Raw genomic sequence first — 25,629 nt, forward strand, 5'->3', positions numbered from 1 at the left:
ATATTTTGAATGTTGTTATTATTACTATTGTTATTATTATTACTTGTATTCGTATTATGATTATGATTATGATTATGATGATGATGATGATGATGATGATGATGATGATTATTATTATTATTATTTTGCTTGATAAGTGTTTCTGTAACAAATTCGTTATTTGCAGTGAAATGTCACAATCGGGTTTCCGTAGAGCGTTTCAGGGGGTGGGACAAAATACAAAGGCAAAGAGGTCAAGAGGAGGAGAAAGCACGTGTGTGACAACCAAGCAACCAAGTCTGGACTGTCCTTCCTGAGTGGAGTTGTTTTTGTACCATCGTGCCACTGACCGTACCCTCTGTATGTAGCTTGCGAACACCTTAATCGAGGAAGGCCAGTTGTCAATTTTTCATTTCAAACTAAAGCAACGGGTATCTGTTGCTGATTAGTGCACCTAGCGAGGATAGAGTGACGGTAAAATCATGGTAAGCAAGACAGATGACATCCCAGCATCGGTTCCGAACTGCAATTCCGTTGATCCTGCAGAAGGAGAAACGCCGGACAGTAAAGAAAGTACCAAGACAGTCCTCAAGGATCCCTGTGGCTGTGGTGAGTTGCATCCTACTGTTTAATTTATTTACACTGGATGTTGAATCACAAGCAGTGTTTGTGGTTGTGCTTACTGCACAATGAACGCTGTCCATGATTTGTCGAGGGTAAATCACAGGACCGCTACCTGGCTAGACAGCATCAAGGGTAACATCAAAGCCACTGCTAGCAGTTATTTAAGCTAATACAAAGTAGGCAGTTAGGTTAGGTAACAATCCAGTCAGTAAGTCAAGTAATGTTACCCATCACATGGTTCGAATCATGCGTTCAACCTTCATCGTACCTTATCTATTTTCTTGCCTTATATGAAGGTGGTCTACTAAGGGGGTGGTAAACTCACAACTAAGCAAGGAGTCTCTAACATTTTGGTGATTATCTGACAATCTCCATTGCACATGTACCACGATGGTTATTTATCAATCATTGGTCAACAAGGTTGACGCGAAGGTTGATCAGCACTGTTGACCCTCACAGTCTGTCTTGAGGAAATGAATGGTGTCAAGGCGAAAAACTATCTCTGTGTGAGAGGACAGCTGACTCAAGGCATCCCACAGAGTTGATTTGAGTGGGGGTTCGCACAGACTCCAAGCAAATGTAACTTGTTACATGGTGTCACCAGTGTTTTAAACGGTTTGGCGGTGGTCTGCCTCTGGTGTGTTTGCAGGCTGGGCAAGCAGCAACTCAACCGGACTAGACTACACTGCTACAGCCGGTGGCTAATGCTAACCGGCAGGTGCCTCCACATATTAGCATGGTAGCTTGCTAGTAGTTAGCTTTTCGCAGCTATCGTTGGCTACTTAAACCGTTCAGCAGGGCTGCACGCACAGCTAGGTGTAAGTTTTTCATTATTTTGAAGGAATGTGTCTATAGGTGCACGGCTGTCTTCAATTGCAGTGCCAATGTCTTATGTCACGGGGCACGAGTGTGTTGCCAGCTCTCCCATGTGCATGTTCTGTAACAGCTTGCATGATGAACGAATGAACTGAACTGAAGGTCACCTTCAGTGGCGCTTCACAATTTAAAGCACAATAGGGGGTATCGTATTCGTGTAGGTAGGGAGTTTGGTGAGATGCAGACTATTGGGAGACGACATTTTGACTGATTGGTTATTGTAAAGTTAGGCGAATCGTACCCTAGCATGCTAGTTGTAGCGAGGTCATAAATATCCCCGTATGCATGAGTATTCGTTTTCAGACTCCCCTCGGGTTTTGAACCCGACTGGTTGTGCATTCCGCGACCGGGAAGCGGAAGTCTGTCTGTGCGGAAAGCGACTGTCTATGGTGGAAAGTCATGGTGCATGTACAGCGGTAGAAGGTTATACTTGTTCTGTGTACGGAATCCTGTAGGGTAAGTGTGTCATTATGAAAAAGTTCGTCTGGCTGAACAGTCAGATCGTGCCTGTCATTCTCTGCTGTTGTCATGCTAGGTCTTCGTGGAACACCATGCGTCGCATTTGCGAGGGAAGTTATACAACTTGAGCCGTCTCATATGCTGTTCTGCATCTCGTGTCACATTTAACACTACCTTCGTGTCCACTGTCACCCTGACATTTAACATGGACACTTGCTTCCCAGACGGTCACTGTCACATGCACATGGAATTCAGGATTAACATTCATTAAGATCTAATGATGCTCTTTTTGTCCCATCTGATTGTGTCCCTTCAACCTGATATGTCCATGTGGCTCCACACACGTTGTCTGACAATATAGTGTTTAGTGCTGGGAATATCTAGAACACAAGAAGCTAGAAGCACTGTCTCTGTCTGTTGGACGACACCTTATTGTAAAATGGCAGCCTGAGATCTTGGAGCCTTGTCTCAGTAATGGATGCTCTGTGCTTGACTTGTTGGTTTTTACACAGTAGAGTTGTGTTGTGAAGATCCTGAAAGATAATGTCTCGTACCTCATTAAGGCACTGCATGTGTATAATGGCTAATTTAGTGGCTGCCAACACGGTTTGCTAAACAGCACTCCTGTAAATTAATATGTAAATAATAGCATGCATGCATGCACGCATGCACAGTGTTTCCGCAATTATTACAAGTTCGACAGTTCAGTTGGCCTGGAGGTGGTCTGTCTTCTTGGACATGGTGCTGTCTTTTGTCCGGCTTCTCTCTTGAGCACCATTTGGCGCCAGGTGTTTTGACAGCCAGTTCCTTGGGAGTTGTTCATGCTTGACAGGAGCTGGTGGGGGGTCTGGCCGTGGTCTGTGTTTGGGACTTAGCTCCTGCTGACCCTGAGCTGACCCTCTTGATTAATCCAGACAGAAGATGTTTTCGAGCTTGACAGGGCTGTTGGCAGGCTACTGAAGCTTGCAAAAAACCTCCTCACACTAATTGAGAAGTCTTTAAGTCTGAAAGGGTTTTTATTAACCATGTCCACCACATGAGGGTAAAGGGTTGTTGTCAGGCTCTGTTTTTGAAAAGATGGGAAAAGCTGTTGGCCAATAGATGACTGTCGGGGGATGTTGTGGGGTGTAGTATTCGCAGAGACTGTGCATATAGAGTAGTGCCGTTACCATGAAGAATCCTATTAGGTAATATTAAGTATTAGCCCATTGGCTGCATTGTCATGGCCTCCAGGAAGTAGCTTCTAGGAATCATTCAAGGTCTGCTCTAAAACTCATTCATTCTTAGGCAGGGTGTGAGACACGTGTTTCCTGGAATGTACCGTATTGCACTGTTGTGCATGCTTTTTGTACTGTCACATCTTTTGTTCCTTGTGTATGTGTAGGCCCATCATTTCACTATAACCGTAATAAAGGGCTGTTTCTTAGTCCATCAACTGCGATCACAAGCAACATTCCAATTGGTTTTAGTCGAACCGCCTCATATTCCATTACCATAATATTAGCTGGACTTTGATCACTGAAATATGTTCTGGTCACCCAGGTCGCTTTGCTCCCGACAAATTCCTTTATTCGACCTCCCTCTATAGAGAAATAATGACTATCATCGGTCAGATAGCATAGGGCGCTCTTGGTGTACACACATAGCTCAATAGAAGTGCTTCTACCTGGATGTTGCGTGGTCAGTGTCTAGACCTTCAGCCTGTCAGTTTGTTATGAGTGGACTATTCTCGCAGAGTTAACCCTTTACTTCCTGGCCCTTCGACTGGGCTGAAAAGGTCAGGTCAGGAGGTTTTTAGACCAACTCGGGTAGAGGGCTGCTGCTTTTAGTTGACCTTAGGCATTGCATGTCTCTCTCTCTCTCTCTCTCTCTCTCTCTCTCTCTCTCTCTCTCTCTCTCTCTCTCTCTCTCCTTTGTTTGAATGATTTACCAGGGACTCTAGAAACATGTCTGCTGTATATTAACCAACAGTTTACCCTCAGCAGCAGGGGTCGGATTGTGTAAACCCTGAGGTGGACAGGACACGGTGGATTGCAAGTCATGCCTGGTCACAGCACACAAGTGTTATGATGCGCTGCAATATAAAATGTAGTTCAATGCCCATCAGCCACCTCCCATCCCACTATGCACATGTTTTAATTAAGACTGACCACCACACAATGCCTGGTCATTAACTGACTGATTAATCTCAGAGTTGGAGATTTGATCATTCCTCTTTGTTGTGGTAACATGAGTTCCGGATAGACTTTGAAATGATTACCGTCAGGGTGAGATTCATTAAGGAGATGTGAAAAGCATGTGGTGTAAATGGGCAGTGCCTTAGCTGCTCCAATTGGGGGGGGGGGGTCTGAAGGACCTTGTAATTGACAGCTGTTGCGCAATACAGTCTAGAGAGCGAGCGTCAGACTTGCCCAATACGTATTTTGCTCTGCTGCTCTCACCACCACCCCAACCGCTCATAGCACTTTGCCTTTGCAGTTTGCACTGCATTGCCTCATACATTCACCTCTGTAGAAACCCCTTTTCTTCTCTGTGAATCAAGCAATTGTTGTAAGGATTTAAACCATTCACCCACCACCTCCTCCATCCTCCGCCCTCCGTCCCCTATCCAACCCTGCCTCCTCCAGTCCACACCTCCCAGTCCATGCTCGCTGACCCCATTACTTGCAGAGTGACCAAGAGCAGAGTTTCAAGTGTCCAAAATGTGTAGTTAACGCAGAGACTTGAGACAGCCACAGATCTCCTGCTGTGTGTGTGCGGCAAGAGGCAGAAAGAGAGAGGGAGGGAGGGAGGAAGGCAGGGAACCAGGCAGACACTAGGGGAGCGTGAATTGGATCACGGTTGAAAGTAGGCCACAGGGACTGAAAAGAGGTTGATGTAACCTCTGCAAATCCTCCGGTTCAAGTCCAAGTGGCCGAGAAGGGAGGGGAGAAACGCGTAGCCTAACTCTGACCGTGCCTCTCTATGGGTTAGTCAAGTTGGGCCCAACCAGTTTGTCCTGGATGTCAATGCCATTCCTGAGGTGCACCACAGGCTGGCGGTTGCAGACGTGCCGCTTGTCAGTGTAGTAAGTTTAGCCTTTGCCGCTTAAGCCCATCAAGTGAACATGTACTTATCAATTAAGTCAGCCATTTTTTATTTCTTATTATGTGGCTTCATAGCCTCTGATGTTTGAACATCGAAGGACAACACAGACATGCCATTGTGGCATGTAATCATTTGATACTCTGCCGATAAAATCAATGAATTGATCCAATAATTTCAGCGCTCAATTGATAACTTTTGATATTTGGTGAAGTCATTTGGACTCCATTCCTGAGGACGTTAGATGTACCGTGAGGTGTGTAGTACTAGCAGCATAACTTATCAATCAGACTTGTCAAGAATCAATCAACGAATCATCATCAATACATTTGTTAATTTAATTGGTTCATTTCCTTGATAACTTCTGATGTTTGATGAACATTGGTGGAGGCGCTTGGGCTAAGCAGCCCTGGTTTTCGAGGTGTGTGTGTTGGGCCAGGCTGTGGAGGGAATGCCAGCTGTTTGTTGCTCCGTACCACCACCATGGCTAGCTGTGACACATGGTTACCCTTGACTTGCCCCAAGGACACAGAGCAGCCGCCGCCTGAAAGAAAATAACTGAGTGTGTTTAACCGTAGCCTTTTTGTTCAGGGTCCCTCCTTGTGTCTATGTAATTGCCCTGCAGTGGCGCGCTCTGTTTATCTGTATCTTTGTGTAACTGTATTTGTATATGCGTCACTCTGTCTGTCTTTTATCTGTGTCTGTCTACATGTGTTTCTTTGTATGTCTGTGTCTGTGAAATTGGCGTAACGGGTATTGCTGTGATGCACTGTGCTTTGTTTGAAAAATTATGCTTTATTCTAAAGCAGGCGCTAAATTAATACCCGCCAGCCAGCTAAGTGCTGGTGAAAATTCAGTTTGGCTGGTAGAAAAGAATGCTTACAACTTACAAGCCACTTTGACCCATGAGTGAGCGTGTGTTTGGCTAGTAAGATTAACATAGCCAAAGTTAATTAAGTACCCCGCTCTAAACCCAAGAAAAGTCAATAAAAACAGCCTGGATTTAAAGTGTCACCCCAGCTTAGGTTTGTCTCTGCATTCAGAAGAGAGGCAAGAATTGAGACAAGGTAGAATAGAGTGTAGGTGTGTGTGATGGCTTAAATTACTGCACTGGCAGGCTACCTTTGCTTTCCAGTGAAGTACCCACAGATTTGGTTCCATTCCAGCCTTTGTTCATCACCATTAGACAGCTTACTCATCTGTTACGGATGTCATCATATCGGGTTGAGATAAAGCAAAGCTTTTGTTGCTGGTAGGTAGAGTTCTTTCAGGCTGTATTCAACAGCACACATCTAGGGTAACACTGCTGTCTCTAAGCTAAAACTGAAATAGTCACTCTCTCACCATGATATGCTTTATGTAGGGAACACACTGTGTTTTGCACCCTATAGTTATAACATTGCACTTACTACCGGTATGTGTGTGCTTCACTAGACTGTATAATGGACATGTTGAAGATTTTGGGTTTGATTTCAGTGTCAGCATCTCTCTCTCTCTGGTGTTTCCAGCCAGGCGTGGAGCTAAAGGGGGAGAAGCAGGGCATTTTCTCCTGGGCCCGGGGCCCTTCTGTATTGATGGTGGGAGGGCCATTATGACTTTGGCAGGCTGTTTAGGGGGCCCTATCAGTGTTTTCCCTGGGGCCCTTTGTGCAGTTGTTCCGCCACTGCTTCCAGCTAAACACTTGTCAGTTAAGGTGGATAGTGGTTTGTTGCTATTAGAGACATGTGACTCCAAGATCGGAAAGGTAATGTTGTGTAGTTAGTATCCCCCCCCCCCACCACCCACATTGCCATGCTAACTCTATCTTTTATAGGGACCTAGTCAGGCTGGAAAGTGTTTTTTTGTCCAGATGTGGCCACCTTATTTTATATTCTTTATACATTTCTGTTTATCCAGCAAGGTCCCATCGACATAAAATATCTTATCGTCCAGGGAGTCCTGGCCAAGAAACGTAGCGTAACTATGAAGTTCAAGGGGGAAACCCCTTCTCTTATTCTTTATTTCCCCCTACTCTTTCCACAGCGCACAGTGCCGACACAACAATGATGAACGGCAATGGCGCCCATGACCACAGCGAGGAGGCGGACTCCAAGCCAGAGGGGGGCAGCGGCGCGGACGCTGACCCGGGCGAGGAGACCAACGAGCAGGAGGTCATTGTCATCCAGGACACTGGCTTCACCGTCAAGATCCAGGCCCCCGGCACCGAACCCTTCGACCTACAGGTACGGATTTATCTGACCTATCCTTAACCTCACAATGGGATTGTAGCCAATAGCCTTGTAAGAAGATCCAGGCTCCCCGCACCAAGCCCTTTGACCTACAGCTATGGTCTTCTTATCCCACTTGCGCTAACCTCACAATGAGATTGTAGCCAATAGCCCTGTAATAATAAGATCCAGGCCCCCGGCATCAAACCCTTTGACCTACAGGTATGGCTTTGTCCCCCCTGTATTAACCTCACAATAGGACTGTAGCCAGTAGCCCTTTAACAATAATAGCCTGTAACCAGTTGCCCTGTAACAATAAGAGCCTGTAACCAGTTGCCCAGTAACAATAAGAGCCTGTAACCAGTTGCCCAGTAACAATAAGAACCAGGCCCCTGGCACCAAGCCCTTTGACCTACAGGTATGGTCTTATCCCACCTGTGCTGGCAATGGTCCAGGGACTGTAACCAATAAGCTTGGAATAGTAAGAGCGCACGCTGGGGTAATGCGCAGGAACTGTAAGGGCCAAAACATACCAAGGCGGAACGGAACGGTCCCGGGACGAACGCGGTCTTTCTGCTTAGTTTTGGCCGGCGTGTTTTTCTCTGCCTTTCACACTGACAGCGTCGGCGTGCGCGGCCAGTCCTATTCAAAACCCTCCCCACAGCCAAAGCTAGCATGCTACTTTGCCATTCATTTGAATGAGACACCGCCGGTCGCCGGCGTGAAAAATACGCTCAAGTTCTATTTTCCAAATGCAGCGCGGCGTGGAGCCGGCTCCCGCGCCGCTGACGCTCGACTACCGCCGGTTGGTGTGTAAGGACAGATATGTTTCAATGTATTTTCACCGACGCCGGTAAAAAACGCGGCCGTTCCGCGAAGCTTTACCGCCCTGGTGTGTAAGACCCCTAACTAGATGGAGCGGCAGAATAAAATATTTTAGCCCCCCGTGTTGTCTTTCCAGCTAGTACCATTTGTTGCAGCATTATGAAATTGTTCAACGGGGTATTTGTCACGCTTAGTGTTAGTTGCTCATGGTCTTCTATGACGACGTGCGGCGCTTTAGAGGTAGGCTACTTAAATGACCCACGCTGGTTTTATTTACTGTGAAGTAGTGCGGATTGGACCCTTTCGAGTTCTTATTGCCATTGAGGAATTATAAGACAGTCTAGAACCCTGTTGAGTACCTATTTCCATCCACTGCTCTAGGGGGCAACCAATACCCTGAAATATGTAGGCCTACTGTAAGTTGTTTTGGATAAAGGTGTCTACTAAGTTTAATGTAGGCCTATGTAAAACAGACCTACAGTCCATTCTTGGTATATTATACTGCATACAAATAAGTATATTATGTAGTCAAGAAGCATGTTTGCCATCATTGTGTTCAAAAGGGAAGATGTGAAGCTGGGGTCAGTTGATGAAAAGAATGCAAGAATATGAGGACTGCAGTCATATGCCTACATAAGCACCAGGATGGAAGTGCGTGCGTGCGTGCGTGCATGTGTATGCATATGTAAGGGGGTCCACGCGCCGCGCCGCGCCGCCGCGGTACCTCACTCCTTTTTGACCATGGTTGTGTTTGCACCCCTGAGATAGGGCTTCATCCCACCTGTACTATTAGGAAGAATGCTCCAGGGTCTTAATGAATAGCCCTGGAATAATAAGATCCAGGCCCCTGGCTCGGAGTCCTTCGATCTACAGGTCTGTGCTAGCAAGAGGAATATGTGTTCCCAGTCTTGCAATGCTCCAGGGATTTTAACCATTAGCCTTGTAATATAATAAGATCCAGGCGGGCCAGACGTGATCTTTTGAAGCTTTTGCACCTTAATTCTGACAGGTCTGCTGGATGTAACCAATCGTTTAAAGTATGTTAGTAGACAGAAGTTTCGCACACCATCCATTAGACTTGCACTCTTATTGCTCACAAAGTTTCAGTCTTTAAAATCATTGTGAGCAATTAAAAATGCAAGTTTAATGGATAGTGTGTGGGACTTTTTGTCTACTACTTTGCGAACTAACAAATAAATGCATAAACCTTACCTCTTTGGCAGACACAATCACATTGTGTCTGTTGGTCATGCTTGTTGTTATGTGTTTGCGTGTCCACTAGGTATCCCCCCAGGAGATGGTGCAGGAGATCCACCAGGTGTTGATGGACCGAGAGGACACCTGCCACCGCACCTGCTTCTCCCTGCAGCTGGATGGGAACGTGCTGGACAACTTTGCCGAGCTCAAGTCCATTGAGGGCCTGCAGGAAGGCTCCGTGCTCAAAGTGGTCGAAGGTGAGCCACCCCTGCCTTTTTTATTTTGTTTTTTCAGTCATTTGAAATGATATTGTCAGTCGTAAGCTTTTAAAATGATTTGGGCTTGGAAATCTTGCAGATTTTTTTCAATTCATTATATTTCCATGTCGTTTAATATTAAATCGCATTATTGTGTGATTATTGTGGTCTTGTCTTTACAGAGCCCTACACAGTGCGCGAAGCCCGCATCCACGTACGCCACATCAGAGACCTGCTGAAGAGCATGGACCCCTCAGATGCCTACAACGGGGTGGACTGCAACTCTCTGTCCTTCCTCAGCGTCTTCACCGACGGAGACCTAGGAGGTACATCATGTCCTGTTACGACTGCTCTTTGGACCTTCTCAAAAGTGTGAACTACTGTATCTGATTGACACTCAGTAAAGGAAAAGAACGCTTTGATGTCGGACACTGTCTTGATGAAGATAAGATGGCTTATCGCACATGTCTGTGTGCTGGTAATCTATTTAGGATGTGAGATGTAGTAGAAGCAGTCAATTTGGCATTATTTTGACAATTGATAATAGTTTGTTTTGTTTATTTATTTCAGATAGTGGAAAGAGAAAGAAGAAAGGCAGCGAGCTGGAGCAGATTGACTGCACCCCTCCAGAGCACATTCTCCCCGGCAGCAAGGAGCGCCCCATTGTCCCTCTCCAGCCACAGAACAAAGACTGGAAGGTAAAGGCGGATTCATACTTGGCGTGACTGGCGCTAGCCTCCTTCATACTTCACTCGCGACCTCACTCGTGCCGTCACGTGACCCAAAATGACGTCACACGCCGTGGCGCGAGCTGCCGTGGCGCGACGTCGTGCACCCCACCTTTTTTTTTTTAACTTGTCGTGCGCCACCAGCGACCATGCAGGTAGGCAGACAAAGCAGGAGTTGCGAAGAGAGGCTACAACTACTGTAGGCTACTACAGAATGGATCCTGCATCATTTTGAGGATAATAAAATGTCCTAGAGAGTTATTTTATCTTCTCTCTTAAATGTTGTTCAGTGAAACAATTGTTTACTTTGTTCAGTAGCACGTTGTGTTCGGCGATCTATTTATGAATTCTGCCGCCAGAACAATGCTCTCACATGGTCTTGGAATGATCTGGCAATGTAGGCTACAACAAAAAATATATGTTTCAATGTGGTAAGTCACAAGTCAGACGTTCAGTAGCCCTACAGCAGCCGTATTTGGCTTTCTATTTTATACATCCGTAGAACTCAAGCTGCGAGTTGCGAAAGATACTGCCGTTTCTCTCATGAACAGCAGAGGGCACTTCCGACAATGCGAGCGAAAGCCTGTAGGGCGCTTTTGAAGTATGAATAGTCTGGCGCAAGCGATGACGTCATTAATGGTTCTCGCGCCAAACGCGCCAAAGTGCGCACGTGAAGTATGCAGAGCCCTTAAGACTGGGGATGCGGTGCGCTGGGGGTTCCTGATCCTTCGCCTGTCTCTCTCTCTCCCACTACTTTTCTGTCATCTTTCATACTGTCCTATCTGAATAAACAAACAGGTGAGGGGCAAGGCAGAGGGTGAATGATGACCCATTACATATGGGCAGATTACTCGTCATGACCAAACATCCAAACTTCAGCTAAGTTCACCCCTACCACATTTAATCGGTGGTCAATTCGGTACTTCCAGACCGACCGCCTGTACAAACTCTGTACAAGGGTATGGCAAGAGTAGGCTACTTGCATTCTCCTCGGGCTATTGCTGCTGCTGCAGTACACTGTGGCCCATCCACTGGCCACAGCCTGCTGAGTCTTGGCAGGCGTCCTGGTCCTCCGTAATGAGGCCTGCTTTGTTTGTTTTGTTTGTTCGCTTCTGCTTTGTGTCGTGAGGGTTCAGAGTGTGTATTCTGGGCCCTAACCCTTTCCGCCCAATAAAGACAAGAGCCTTTTGTTTTCCATGATGGGTCAAATAACTGCTGATTTCAAAAGGACTGGGTTTATTTATGCAATTCTGAACGATCCAAGTTCACATGGCCAAACTTATCCCAGTGTAATTCTCACAAGAAAGCCTACCTACACAGTGTAAAAGAAGTCACTGAGAGAGTATTTTGGCAGTGTGAGGGTGGTAGTATTTTTGTGAATCCTTTGCCAGGCTGTCACACCGAGCTAAAGGATGGAGCTTGGTCTCTAGGCAGAGGCCCCAAAGTCCTTGGATCAATTTAAAGGGTTTTGAATACTGTCGAACAACTACTTTGACTTTGTATACTATCAAACTAATCAGACTACTGATTCTTCAGGAATTCTACAGGATTCTTCAGAATCAGCATGCGCATGCTAGGCAATCTCCCATATCCAAGACCGCTTTAAAGCGTAAAACTCAATTATTTAACTGAAGGAGAGTGGTAAAAAGAGCTTATTTACAGAACTGTTACAGTATTGCTTGAACGCTGTGCTTCAGGATGGGTAACCTCTGTTTCATTTTGTCACGGACAGCAGTATGGCTAGACTGGTAAATCCCTATCCCATGAAGGGGTATGCAAACATTTTTTTTTATAACAATGCATTGCGATACTCATTTTCACTATATACTGCATCCATTCATAATGTATTCATAATACTTGTTTTTATTTTCGCAATAATTATTTTCACTATATACTGAATCGACTCGTGACAGTCGACTATTTCATAACAATACAATTGAATTTGCCACTGGTATATCTGCTGTAATGACTGCTCTCTCCCAGACGCTAGAATTCTTAAATAAAATGCATTGACTTATTAATTCTACACAGCAACTGAGCAATAAGCTGTATTTGTACACATTTACTTCAGTTAATATGGTAATGCATCGCGATAGTACATGAATCGCAATGCATCATGATGGAATCTCATTGTGGCATGTGGATCGTGATGCACATTGAAGTGTGAACCATTTGGCGATGCCTACCCCTAATCCCGTTGTTCACCTGGTGAATTGTGTAAGTGTAATGTTTGCTCTCTGTCTTCTCTCCTGTCTCATGTAGCCACTGCAGTGCCTGAAGGTTCTGACCATGAGTGGCTGGAACCCTCCGCCCGGCAACAGGAAGATGCACGGAGACCTGATGTACCTGTATATCGTCACTGTGGAGGAGAGACATGTCAGCATCACTGCCTCCACGCGTGGATTCTACCTCAACCAGTGAGTGGCCTGAGGACCACGGCCGTAAAGTATACCCCCGCAGCCCCCGCGGTGCGGGGGGGCCCTGCTCGGGTGGGGGCCCTGCTCGGTTGGGGGCCCCTGGCTGGGAGGGAGTAGACATTTATGGCGGGCCCTCCCTTACGCGAGACAGGGCCATATCTGTGTCGTCAACACTGAGCTGATGGACGCTGCGTGTGAATCAACGCTCTGACATGTTCTCTGTGATTTCACTTTTAATTGTAAAATCCGTTAAATAAACGGTCCGCGCACACAATCCTCCACAAAAAAACGCTCGATTTCGCTAATTGTCCGCGAGCGTCGGGGGATTGCATAAGTTATTAAGAAACAGAGAACAGCGTGCGTCTTTTCCCTCAAACGCAGCTCTGTCATAACATCGTAGCCTAGCCCTAATGAGACCACACGCTGGTTTTTATGGGGTGGAGACTCAAGAACAAGTCAGCAACACATTTTGCAGTATTCAGAAAAAGAGAAACTACCAACCGGTGCGTTGCTGCACAGCTGATTCGGCGACGTCTTCTGCCTCGTAATATCCTCACGTTTATTCATAAACGTGCGATTCAAAGGTTATTCAAAATAATTCTAACCTACTGAATCGTTATCTCTTATAGGCCTACTTTCCCAAGAGTCCCAAACCCCACACTCCTTTCACCGTTTTCCTTGATACTGGAAAGTTGTCCGTGTTTGCAACACGGCCGGTGTGGAGAGTCTGTTCTCTCGCATCACGTTTGCAGATCAGTAAAGTGTCTTGAAATTACGGTCAGTAGGCATTACAAATCGCAAACTTACAGCTGTCACGCAAACTTAGAGCTGTTGGAGAGGCATTCAAATGTGTGAACTCAGGTTTGCTACACGGTGAATGGATTTGATGAGTGAGAAAGTAACTTCACTAATAGCCTAGCCTACTATTTATTGATTGATTGATTTAGCCAATGTAGGCCTATTTATGATTGCAGTGTTGGTTTTTATATTCATATGAATAGGCCTGTGTGTGTGTTTTTATTTGTATGTGTGTGTGTGTGTGTGTGTGTGTGTGTGTGTGTGTGTGTGTGTGTGTGTGTGTGTGTGTGTGTGTGTGTGTGTATGTGTGTGTGTGTGTGTGTGTGTGTGTGTGTGTGTGTGTGTGTGTGTGTGTGTGTGTGTGTGTGTGTGTGTGTGTGTGTGTGTGTGTGTGTGTAGGCCTATACATAGCCTACATAGACCTTTATATACATATAGACCTATAATATATAGCCTAATATATATTATTAGGCCTACATTATATTATGATAATAAAAGAATATATAGCCCTACATGGGTAATATGTAGTCTAGTGGGCACTGGGACACTCTGCCCTGAAAAAAATGGACCTCTACTTGAAAAAGTTAGTGGAGGAGGCCGTGGGGGGTGGGTGGGGGTCTGTGGTGTTCCGGAGGGTGGGGTGGGGGGGGTTGCGTGGTTGGGAGGGCCCACTCTAGTATCTTGCAGGGGCGTCCCAAGTGTTTGTGTTACGCCACTGCTGAGGACGTACACCCACCCACCCATTCCTTCCTCTGTCTTGCTTTGTCTGCCTTTCTCTCAGTGGCACTCATCTTCTCGCTTCCCTCCATCTCTTTTTTTTTTTTTTCTTTCTATCTTCATCCATTTTCTTTCTCCTCCTTTGCTTTTTGTCTGACTTGGGCCTCCCTTTCCATCCTGTTCTCTCATATCTCTCTCTGTCTCTTAATTTCTTTTTCTGTATCTCTCACTCGTCTCTGCCCCTTTTCTCTCTTGCATTGACACACACACCTTCAATGTCGATTTCTGTTCATTCACTTGTTACGGCATAGATCCTCTGATTTAACATGCGCGTGTGTCCGTGTGTCCGTGTGTGTCCTAGGTCCACCACCTACTCCTTCAACCCCAAGCCGGCCAGCCCCAGCTTCCTGAGCCACTCCCTGGTGGAGCTACTGAGCCAGATCAGCCCGGCCTTCAAGAAGAACTTCACCGCCTTGCAGAAGAAGAGGCAAGTACTCACACTAGTCTTTCCATTATCCTAACTCCCGTTCTCAACCTGTGTTTGTGGCCTCGAGCTTCGCTGACGGCCCAACTTGCCTCCTTGGAGAAAGCAATAGTTTCCTCGCTGTCAGCCCAGCCACAACCACTTATGGGGAATTTTCCCCATTTAATAACCCGATTGCTAATGAGAATTACCTTTTGAATCGTGCTTTTGCGAGATATTGAATTAAACTTCTGTCGTCAATGACGTCTTGTGTCAGCATGAAGCCACAAGCATAAGGGAGGACGGGAGTTAGGACGGTCGAAAGAAAAGCGTCTGCCGAATGTTATGTAAAATAGGCATAAACTTCATGTACAACAAATTCATGTACTAAATTTTACGAAGTCAAGGCGATTCCCTCTCATCCATCTTGAGTGTGATTGAGACATGGGTTTGTTGTGTCCCCTGCAGGGTCCAGAGGCACCCGTTTGAGAGGATAGCCACACCTTTTCAGGTGTACAGCTGGACCGCTCCTCAGATCGACCACGCCATGGACTGCGTGAGAGCAGAGGATGCCTACACCTCCCGTCTGGGATACGAGGAGCACATACCCGGACAGGTAAGAGACAAGATTTTACAAGTCACATGACTTCTTGTTCTTGTTCACTCTTACGTCTAATCTCTACGTTCTGCACTTGATTGATTGTTTAGCAGTGGACAGCTGTAAAAGGCTGGAGATCTAGATTGTAAGGCAAAGCCTTTGGTCAAAGAATTGTCTAATAGAGTAAAGCTGGGCTTACACTGTGCGACTTCTGCCCCGATTTTGCCCCGATTTGGCACTCGCACGACTTTTTGAGAGTCGGGGCGATTTCTTGCTCAATCGCAGGTCAATCGTGAGTCTCGCATCGTGCAGTGTACATGGGATAACGACAAGCGATTTCGCCTCACGATCGTGCAATCGCAGGGTCGCAAGAAAATCAAAACGGTTTGAAATTCTGGTCGTGGCTCGTGCGTAAATCGCACAGTTAAAGCAGTGTTACGACCCGATTTGACACTTCACATGCACAAATTAATAGGGCCGTGCGATTCGCTGTTGAGCGCGACCTCATCTCCACCTCAGGTGCGCATGTTCCCTCCTCTGCAGACCGGGGAAACATGCCTGTCGCGTCGTACGGTGGAAGCATTTTGCTCGCATCCGACTGTCGGCTCGTGTAGTGTGAGGACGTGAGTCGTGAGCTGTGAACTTTTAAACAGTGAAATTCCATCGTGCAGTGTGAGCAGAAGCTTAAGATCCACGAGTGAAAATATCGCACAGTGTATGCCCGGCTTAAGATGCATCAAGCCCATACTTTTCCTGCATCCCTGTGACATCAGGTGAACGCCCCTTTAGGAGACTTTTGGTAAGGAGACCTTAGGACACTTAAGGTTGAGCATAACTAGAGTTCCCTTAGCGCTTATGCAAGCTGCCACAGAAAGAGAAGAAGAAGGAGGAGACCAAACTTTAGCATTGGTTGGGCGTGTTTTGGGGTTTACTTTAGTAGACGATGCTTTACTTTGGTGCAGCTGAGACTTCCAGTTGGTCATCTACTGGCATTAACATTTGTGTTGCCTCTGGTGCCTCTTAGACACGGGACTGGAATGAAGAGCTGCAGACCACCAGAGAACTTCCGCGCAAGAACCTTCCAGAACGCCTGCTGAGAGAGCGCGCCATTTTCAAGGTCAGTTTTTACAAGATTATTTTTTAGGACAAACATTTGTCTATCAGTTGTTCAGTGTAGCAGTTTTCCTCTTCAAATTCTGCAGCCTTAGTTTGACTTTTTGAAAAATATATATTTTGCATACAGTGAAGAGGGGTTCATAGTAAACTTAGAAACACTTAGAAACACTAGGTTACTACAGATATTAAGTAAGGGTTAACGTTCGGCGAGAAGGTCGCTACCGTGGAATAGCAGCACGACAGAGAGAATCTTTAGACCCCGACGCGGATCTGAAGTGCTGCTATTCCACAAAGCGACCGACTCGCCGAAAGTTAACCCGCTTATTATATGGATATACTTAAATGATTCACACATGGCGGGGACATTTCTTTAGGCCTCTTTAATGTTAAGATTGTTGCTGCGCAAAACAAAACAGTGCCGTTGTGGAACACCGCTAGGCAACAGCTAGGTAGCCAGGACAACAGGTGTTGTCTATCACAGCAGCTGATTAGAGTCTTGTTGAAAAGTCGCTTTAGCAGTGAAAAGTCTTGTTGCCATTGACAGCGGTCTGTTATAGACCAACCCGTCCGTTATCGAAAAATAACAGACGTGCGAACGTTGGGGAGCCCCGTTGAAATGAATGGAGCATTCGACCGATGACGTCACACCATATAATAAAGAGTATTTATATATTATATGTGCACTTTGTATCTGCAAGTGTTGTATGCTGTGACTATGTTCCCGATTGTATGTCACTTTGGATGAAAGCGTCTGCCAAATGTAATACAATGTAATACAATGTATTATCTCCACCCCACCTGACAGGTCCACAGTGACTTTGCGGCGGCGGCCACTAGGGGCGCCATGGCGGTGATCGACGGCAACGTGATGGCCATCAACCCGGGCGAGGAGACGCGCATGCAGATGTTCATCTGGAACAACATCTTCTTCAGCCTGGGCTTCGACGTGCGCGACCACTACCGCGAGCTGGGCGGGGACGCTGCCGCCCACGCCGCGCCCACCAACGACCTGAACGGCGTGCGCGCCTACGGGGCCGTGGACGTGGAGGGCCTCTACACGCTGGGCACCGTGGTGGTGGACTACCGCGGCTACCGCGTCACCGCCCAGTCCATCATCCCCGGCATCCTGGAGCGCGAGCAGGAGCAGAGCGTCATCTACGGCTCCATCGACTTTGGCAAGACGGTGGTGTCGCACCCCAAGTACCTGGAGCTGCTGGAGAAGACCAGCCGCCCCCTCAAGGTAGTTAGTAGTTGGTAGTTAGTAGTTAGTAGTTAGTGGTGGTGGTGGTTGAATTGCAAGGAGTTTTCTCTGTCACATGCATAGAAATAGTATGAAGTATGACATGTTGTGATATGTAAAGAAGAGTTGTTCTAATAGAAGACCAGCCGTCCCCTCAAGGTAGTGGAAGTAGTTGTGGTCAGAGATGGGCAAAATGGATTAATTAGTTACTATTCAGTGCCATATATTCCAAATGATCTTGTTTTACCTGTCCAATTCAACCAGGTGATCATTCAACCAGACAATAACCTGGTTGAATTGGACCCGTAAAATAAGGTCATTTGGAATATGTGGCACTGCATTTAACTAATGAATTCCTTTTGCCCATCACTGGTGGTGGTAGTAGGATTGCAAGGAGCTTCCTTTGTCACATGCATAGAAATACTGTAGTGTGAATTATGGCATATAGTGATGTTAGAATGAATAAGAGTAGTAGTTGTAGAAGGATTTTATTTGTCAAATGCATACAAAAGGTCGAAGTTCTTTATTTGCCATTTGCCATTTGTGCATATACTATGAAATGAGTAGTGGTGCGATCTGTATTTGTTGAATTGTGGGCAATTGATTTTCAGTTGTATTGCACTCAGTTTTACCGTAGCAGTACCCGACACACACACACACACACACACACACACACACACACACACACACACACACACACACACACACACACACACACACACACACACACACACACACAGGCGCACCTAACCCTCTTGTCCGTCCCACAGGTGCAGCGCCACTCGGTGCTTAACGAGAAGGAGGCTCCCGTGGAGCTGTGCTCGTCCGTGGAGTGCAAGGGCATCATCGGCAACGACGGCCGCCACTACATCCTGGACCTGCTGCGCACCTTCCCGCCCGACCTCAACTTCCTGACGGTGGAGGGCGAGGAGCTGCCGCCCGAGTGCCAGCGCCTGGGCTTCCCCCGCGCGCACCGCCACCGCCTGGCCTGCCTCAGGCAGGAGCTCATAGAGGCCTTCGTCGAACACAGGTACGGACCATGGGGGAGTATTCCATGAGCATCAAATACGCGCCAACCAGTCAGACCCAGTAAAGACCGTTTCTTTGTGACTGAAATTGACTGACATAATCAAGGCTGAATGTACGTATACTGTACTACCCTCTTAATGTTCACTCCCTTTGATTTTCTCCCTTAATATTTGCGGCAGATTCATGCAAATGCAGTTCTGGGGTTCTACATTGCCACTAAAAAGGCACACTGTTTTAAATTCTGTGTTGTTTGGGTCCCAAAGTGTCTGATTTTACATGAAATGACCCCTATGCATGCTTCCGCAAGTAAGGGTAACCTTCAAGTTTAGTTTTGCTATACAAATGCACTGCAATTGCACAAATGCTGTGCGGTCCATTTGATAATAGGCCGAAATGTCTGACTCTTCTAGAAACGTTGCTGCAGTGGATGGTCATCTTGTTAATGTCTTCAGGCAGCTAGCTATTTTGGGCTGACAGATACAGGGTCCTCTCTAAATGAATAAAGGGAGAAAGAGAGAGACACAAAAGTATTTTAACTCTGAGGACCACAAAAGGGGTATTGAATTGTTCATTGATCCACACCAGGAATCGCATTCATAGACAACTGTTGTTCTACCTGAGGTCATGACAAAAAAATCATGCCTGTAATCATTTTCAAGCCTTATTTAAAATGACTACAAACAGAATGTTGTATCAAAAATGGTCTGTAGTTTGAAAAGACATTCTACTCCTCCTGGCTGCTTATTTTGAATCTGTCATGCGTGATTGTACATGACGAGGGAAGTGCAGCACAGCGCAGTGCAGCACTGCACGGATGGCAAGATGATTACATCTCTAGTTTGTACACTTCAGCAGATAATTGGCTTTTGCTGGCAGAATATTTGCAGGCGGCTCAGCCACCATCTTGATATGACACAAGTTTACCCATGCGTTTATTTCTATGGACCATCTAAGCCTAAAATGCTGCAGTGCCCTCATCCTATCTGTTGACAACATAATTCATTTTTTCATTGCAAAGTGCCCTTGTATCTGAACAACTTTAAAAATTCAGCAATAAAAGCAGCGTCCTTGAGTGCTTATGTCATTTTAATCAAGGGTGGTGGTAGAGGAGCCTTTTTTGGAAACTGGAAGGCTGCAGGTTCGAGACCTGTTCTGCCTGACCGTATTGATGAGTCATTCAGCAAGAGGCTTAACCACAAATGGCTCTTGGTGGCAGGGTGGCACCCTGTGTGGCAGCCACTGCCACTGGTGCGTGAATATGAGGGATGCGCTGTGAAGCACTTTGAGTGCTCAAAGGAGTGGAAAAGCGCTATCTGCCTTATTTTCCCGCCCAATGACCCTGCCCATTTCATTGTGTTTGTGCTTTCACAACATTTCCGGTCATTTCCGGTCTGCAAGTTCCTGTTAGGCTTACCCATCGCCCTCCTGAATGATTTAGCCGTAGCAACTGTTGCCCAAGTAGTAATGGTGCCGCCCTTGTCATCGTGGACAATAAGGTTAAGAAATGCTGTCCGTTTACCATTCCATGTGTCTTGTGTCTCAGGTACCTGCTCTTCATGAAGATGGCCGCCCTACAGCTCATGCAGCAGAAAGCCAACAAGGACAACAAGGTCCCGGCCGTGACCGACGGCACCAACGCAGAGCCAGAGCCCACCAACGCCACCCCCACCCCTACCGAGAACGCCACCCCAGCAGCCTCCACAGAGCCCACCAACTCCACCCCCTCAGAGTCCACCGATACACCCACCGCAGAGACCAACCAGACACCCGAGTCCGCCCAGCCCCCAGAAGCTCCCACAGATGACACCACCACCACCACCACGACCAACGCAGAAGCTCCAGACACAGACACCACAGCAACGCCACAGGACAATACAGAGGTTCCGGCCACCGCCGTGACCACCAACGGTACCCCAGAGCCCGCGGTTGCGGCCGTTGACGGCCACCAGGCCAGCAGAGAGTGCGAGAGCCCACTGGAGGGTAAGGAGGCAGAGGAAAGTATCCCGGGCTTAGCCCAGGCCAAAGAGCTGGCAGAGTCCTTAGCAGCAGAAGATGGATCCAGTATTGGTACGTCCCCGTCCCCACCATTCCCCATCCAAACGGCCATCGGGGGCGTTTCTCGACATGTCGTTGCAAAGTTAGCAACTTACTTGGTTGCAATGCATTTTACCCATTGGCAACCTACTAAGTTGCTAGTTGGCTAACAACAAGGCGGTCGAGAAACGCTCCCTTGAGCGAGAGGGCAAACCAGAAGGCAGACAAACATGGCAGAGAAATGCACTTTGGTCGTAGATAATTCTCTAGTTTTTTTAGTCCCTCTTTACCCTCCTCCCCTTTTCTTCTTAATTTTCCCAAGTAACTTATTACTAGTCCACATTTTCCCACATTTTCCTGATCTTTTACACCCCAAACACCTCTGAGCTTCTTCCCTGAACTGTGCACACCAAACTCGGGTGTCTGTCTGTGCATTTCTCTGCCACGTTGGCTGCCCCTGAGACGCTCCGCTCTTGCCTCTCTGATGTGACGATTGAAACCCCCCCCCAATCTGGCATGACGGTAACACCACTTCCATTAGTGAAATCACGTGTTCTCTCTTATCCTCTCTGTCTTATCCTCTCATCCTTCCGCGTGTTATCTTAACTTCTGCAGTACTTTTAACTTTGTTTCTGCTAACCCGAAAGGTGATGGAATGGTGGTGGTTGAGGTGTCACTGGTTTAAGGCATGCATAGTATTAAGGTGTGATTTAACAGGACTCTCTCCTTAACGTACTATATGGTTCTCTTCCCCCCCCATCCTCTTGGGGTTTCTGCTAAATGAGAAGCTTTGACGCCCCTAGAGGCCAGCCAGATTTAATATCTTACTGTGTTATTTCACTCCACATCCTGGAGGTCCGGAAGAAGTTTTCCTTTTGTTAAATTAAAGGTGGGGTTGCAGGTATGACATCACGTTGGGGGAACTGCCCCAGGATTCTAAGGTTCTACATAGACTCCTATGAGCCTGCGGAACCCCCAACGTGATGTCATAATAGTACATTTTCTTAAAATGGTTAACCTGCAACCCCACCTTTAACTACTGCTAGATATTTCCTATTGATACATATATGTTGTAGTAAGGCGTGTTTTCTTAGCCCCTGTCCTGTGTTTTCCTCAACAGACCCTAAGAGCCGTGAGGTGGTGCTGAACGCCTGCAAAGCAGTGGGCTCAATCAGCGACACCTCCTTCGACATCCGCTTCAACCCCGACATCTTCTCGCCAGGTGAGGCACCCGCCTGCTCTTGGCAGTGACCTGCCAGATCCAGCATGTTTGCCTGGGGCCTCATGTACAAAGCTCGTTTGCATAGAAAAGAAAGCCACTTAACTTTCGTGCAAATGTTCAGATGTACTAAGACTGAAGTGACATGGAAAAAGTGCATTTTCTCTAAATTTCACACATTCCGATTGGTTGCAACGGAATCGGTGGCTCATTACCATACAGATAACTGACGTTCAACTTTGACGCCTAAGCATCTCACAAAGACCAAAATGCTTTTGCCACTTATTGCCCTTTCTCTTTCACACAGTGAATAACCTCTGTTGCTCACAATGTCTCTCTTTCCGTCTCTCTTTCTCTCTTTCTCTCTCTCTCTCTCTCTCTCTCTCTCTCTCTCTCTCTCTCTCTCTCTCTCTCTGTCTCTCTGTCTCTCTGTCTCTCTCTCTCTGACAGGCGTGCGTTTCCTTGACAGCAGTGCTGATGCCATCCAGAAGCAGAAGCAGCTTCTGAAGGATGCTGCAGCATTCCTGGTGTCCTGCCAGATCCCCTCACTGGTGAGCACGCACACTCACACACTCACACACACTCACACTCACACTCACACTCACACTCACACTCACTCTCACACTCACACTCACACTCACACTCACACACACACTAAAACTGCATACATCACCCACGCGCCCTTCAGATTTTGCAGTCAGCAGGCACAAGGCTGAAGGACTTGTGAAGGACACCAAAAGCCGTCAGCGTGAGAGACAAAGGGCTCAGCCCAAAGCAGAAATGAAAATGAAGAGAACATGCTGAACCAGATACTCCTCCTCAATGTATGCGCTGCAAACTGCCGGTTGACAACTGAAGAGTTAACTTGCAAAACGGTGTATTCACCATTTTTGACTTTTGCATTTTATTATTTAAAATGACTGTTCAGAGGTCCCATCACCTACGTGTGAATTCTTGCCATTCAAATATTTTGGGAGCATACTTTTTCAACCATATATAAAATGCATTTTGCAATTCAATGCAATGCAATGGATGCCCAATACAAAAATGTCAATTTCCCAACTTTCTACAAAATGGAGAAACATCGTTTTGCAAATAACCTTTCTTCTACAGTTTAGAAGCGGGACTTTCTACTCTGTACAAGAGCTAACTATAGGGTTGTAGCTCAAAGCCAAATCATAATTGTGTCTCATCCTGTTGAGTCATGTGTGTCATTTTAATTGCATAATGTATGTCAGGGAATCACTTAAAAGATTTGGGATGTAGGTTTGAAGAAAAACTTCAACATGTCCAAACGAACAGGTCCCTAGGCGTTAAACGTGACTTGTATCTTTACATAAGCTTGATATGCAAGCACAAACGGTTCATCTCTGAATGTCTCCCTCTGTATGACTGCACCCCTTATCAAGTATTTTCATGTACTGCTCTCCAGTTGCTTCAAATAAAACATGTATCATCTATTGTCATGTATTATTCATTATATTATTAATTGTGTATTGTTATTATCGTCTGTGTGTGCAGGTTAAAGACTGCTTAGACCACAGTGCTCTGCCTATGGACGGGGCAACTCTGACAGAAGCCTTCCACCAGCGTGGCATTAACATCCGGTACCTGGGCACGGTGCTCGAATTTGTGGACAAGACGCCCGCAAAGACGCAACTCGAGTACTTCTACGTAAGCCCATAACTCCACATCCTTGTCCAGAAAGGATACAGGATATAATTCTGTGTGCCTTTGAGCTCAAGACTGTGTACCAGAGAATGCGCACAGGTGCTGGACAAAACAAAATGCCTCAAAGTAAATAATGAATGTCCACAACTCTGTTCATGCACCCAGTTGTTTAATGGCACAATATTTCGGATCTTGCACATGAGGAAGGACTAAGGTCAGAAACGTTGTGCCATTGAACAACTATGAGCATTATTTTATTTATTACATTTATTATTTACGTATCCTACATGTGTAGCCAATTTAAATGGGTAAAGGGGCTAATTTATTCTTGTCTTAAAGTGGTAGTTCGCTATTTTAGACATTAAGCCCTGTTTGTGTGACTTCTGGGGTGAAGTAGAGATGTTCTCATCACAATTTTGACATTTGGTGCTGAACAGAGCATTTGGGTACTCAAGACTGCAGCCCCCCCACCTTTACATTGACTCCAATAGACCCCTCAAGCAATCGATTATAAAATGGCATTAAACTTTCATTTGCAGAGACATGAAACTCACCGAGTGGTCAGGGGTGGACAGCGATACGTTGGCTCGAAAATCACCGCGAAATATGCTTCCAGAGAAGATATATTCATTATTGTCCGTCTTCATTGATTGTATTGGTTTGACTAGTATTACTCCGCGCGACCGGAAATGGGGGTGCGTTTGTTTACGTTACTATCTATGGTTTGTATGCAATCTGTAGTTTTTGTAGCCAGTCCCGCTCAAAGATAGCCGTTCTACCTCGCTCCTTGATGTCTACATAAACAACACACTATCGCTACCTACTGGCTGGATGTCTACTGCTATTCAACGACGTCTGGGGAAAAATAGGTCCGCCAAATGCTAAACAACAGTTAGAAGGCATATTTCGCTGCAATTTTCGGGTCAATTTATCGCTGTCTACCACTGACCACACGGTGAGTTCCATGTCTTCTCAAACGAAAGTTTAATGCCATTTTATAATCGATTGCTTGAGGGGTCTATTGGAGTCAATGTAAAGGTGGGGGGGCTGCAGTCTTGGATACCCAAATGCTCCGGTCAGCACCAAATGTCAAAATTGTGATGAGAACATCTCTACTTCACCCCAGAAGTCACACAAACAGGGCTTAATGTCTAAAATAGCGAACTACCACTTTAACCTCGACTCTTTATCCTCTTGTCTACAGAGAATAGGAGTGACTGAGTTGATCACCAGATGTGCAAAGCATATCTTCAAGACATACCTCCAGGTTGGTCTCATAACTTTCCTCATTCACTGTTGGAAATGTTGAATGTTGTGTGAAGAGATTATTTTTATACGTTACAACTGGACTAAGCTAATCTCAAATGGATGTCAATTTGCCTTCGGGTGGACGTTGTTTTTAATCAAATTAACACTTTGTAATGACCCGGATCAGTGAGACTGTAGAAAAGGCTGCACTCTTCTGCTTATTATTGTTACTAAAATTTTTGAAGCACCATATCAGAGTTACAGATATGTTTCGGCCTTAAGGCATTCTCTGCCTTTTCTACTCAAGTAGAAGCCATTCTTGGTCTTTTCTACTCAAGACTGATGACATTTCTTGGACGTGCACTTAAAGGCGGCAACAATTATCCCTGAGTGTGAGAGCACCTACGATACTGTGTGAGAACCTTCACAGAATTGCAATTGTATGGATTGAAATGTAATTGTGTGTGTGTTTGTGTGTGTGTGTGTGTGTTGTTGCTCATTAGGGTGTGGAGCTGTCGGCGCTGTCAGCGGCCGTGAGCCACTTCCTGAACTGCTTCCTAAGCTCGTACCCGGACGCCGTGGCCCACCTGCCGGCCGACGAGCTGGTGTCGCGCCGCAAGAACCGCAAGAGGCGGAACAGGGTGCCCGGCGGCGGGGACAACACCACTTGGTCCAGCCTCACACCTGCAGAGCTGTGGAAGAACATCGTCTCAGAAGCACAGACCTACTACCACTTCACACTACAGGGGTAAGTACAGACCTACTACCACTTCACACTACAGGGGTCAGTAGGCTACATATGTACTACCTCTTCTTACTACAGGGGTAAGTACAGACGTACTA

General features: G+C 46.4%; 1 protein-coding gene across 3 annotated transcripts in view; it reads left to right on the forward strand.

Moving 5' to 3' along the window:
* The first annotated feature begins 266 nt into the window (after positions 1-266).
* The window catches only part of cluha (clustered mitochondria (cluA/CLU1) homolog a), a 39,212-nt gene continuing 13,849 nt past the window's right edge, over positions 267-25,629 (forward strand). The window contains exons 1-17 of one of the 3 annotated variants that reach the window (XM_063205033.1): positions 267-588; positions 7,045-7,244; positions 9,337-9,508; positions 9,691-9,834; positions 10,079-10,206; positions 12,499-12,653; positions 14,530-14,655; positions 15,100-15,247; positions 16,254-16,346; positions 17,151-17,585; positions 18,356-18,615; positions 20,158-20,681; positions 21,769-21,870; positions 22,318-22,418; positions 23,389-23,541; positions 24,743-24,805; positions 25,290-25,534. In XM_063205033.1, the coding sequence (XP_063061103.1) occupies positions 462-588; positions 7,045-7,244; positions 9,337-9,508; positions 9,691-9,834; positions 10,079-10,206; positions 12,499-12,653; positions 14,530-14,655; positions 15,100-15,247; positions 16,254-16,346; positions 17,151-17,585; positions 18,356-18,615; positions 20,158-20,681; positions 21,769-21,870; positions 22,318-22,418; positions 23,389-23,541; positions 24,743-24,805; positions 25,290-25,534 (3,176 nt within the window). In that variant the 5' untranslated portion in view covers positions 267-461. Of the gene's footprint in view, positions 589-1,834; positions 1,936-7,044; positions 7,245-9,336; positions 9,509-9,690; positions 9,835-10,078; positions 10,207-12,498; positions 12,654-14,529; positions 14,656-15,099; positions 15,248-16,253; positions 16,347-17,150; positions 17,586-18,355; positions 18,616-20,157; positions 20,682-21,768; positions 21,871-22,317; positions 22,419-23,388; positions 23,542-24,742; positions 24,806-25,289; positions 25,535-25,629 lie in introns of those variants that run through there. The other 2 variants (XM_063205034.1, XM_063205035.1) reach the window with 2 other exon arrangements.

This window comes from Engraulis encrasicolus, chromosome 8 (assembly GCF_034702125.1).
Source record: "Engraulis encrasicolus isolate BLACKSEA-1 chromosome 8, IST_EnEncr_1.0, whole genome shotgun sequence".
Taxonomy (NCBI): domain Eukaryota; kingdom Metazoa; phylum Chordata; class Actinopteri; order Clupeiformes; family Engraulidae; genus Engraulis; species Engraulis encrasicolus.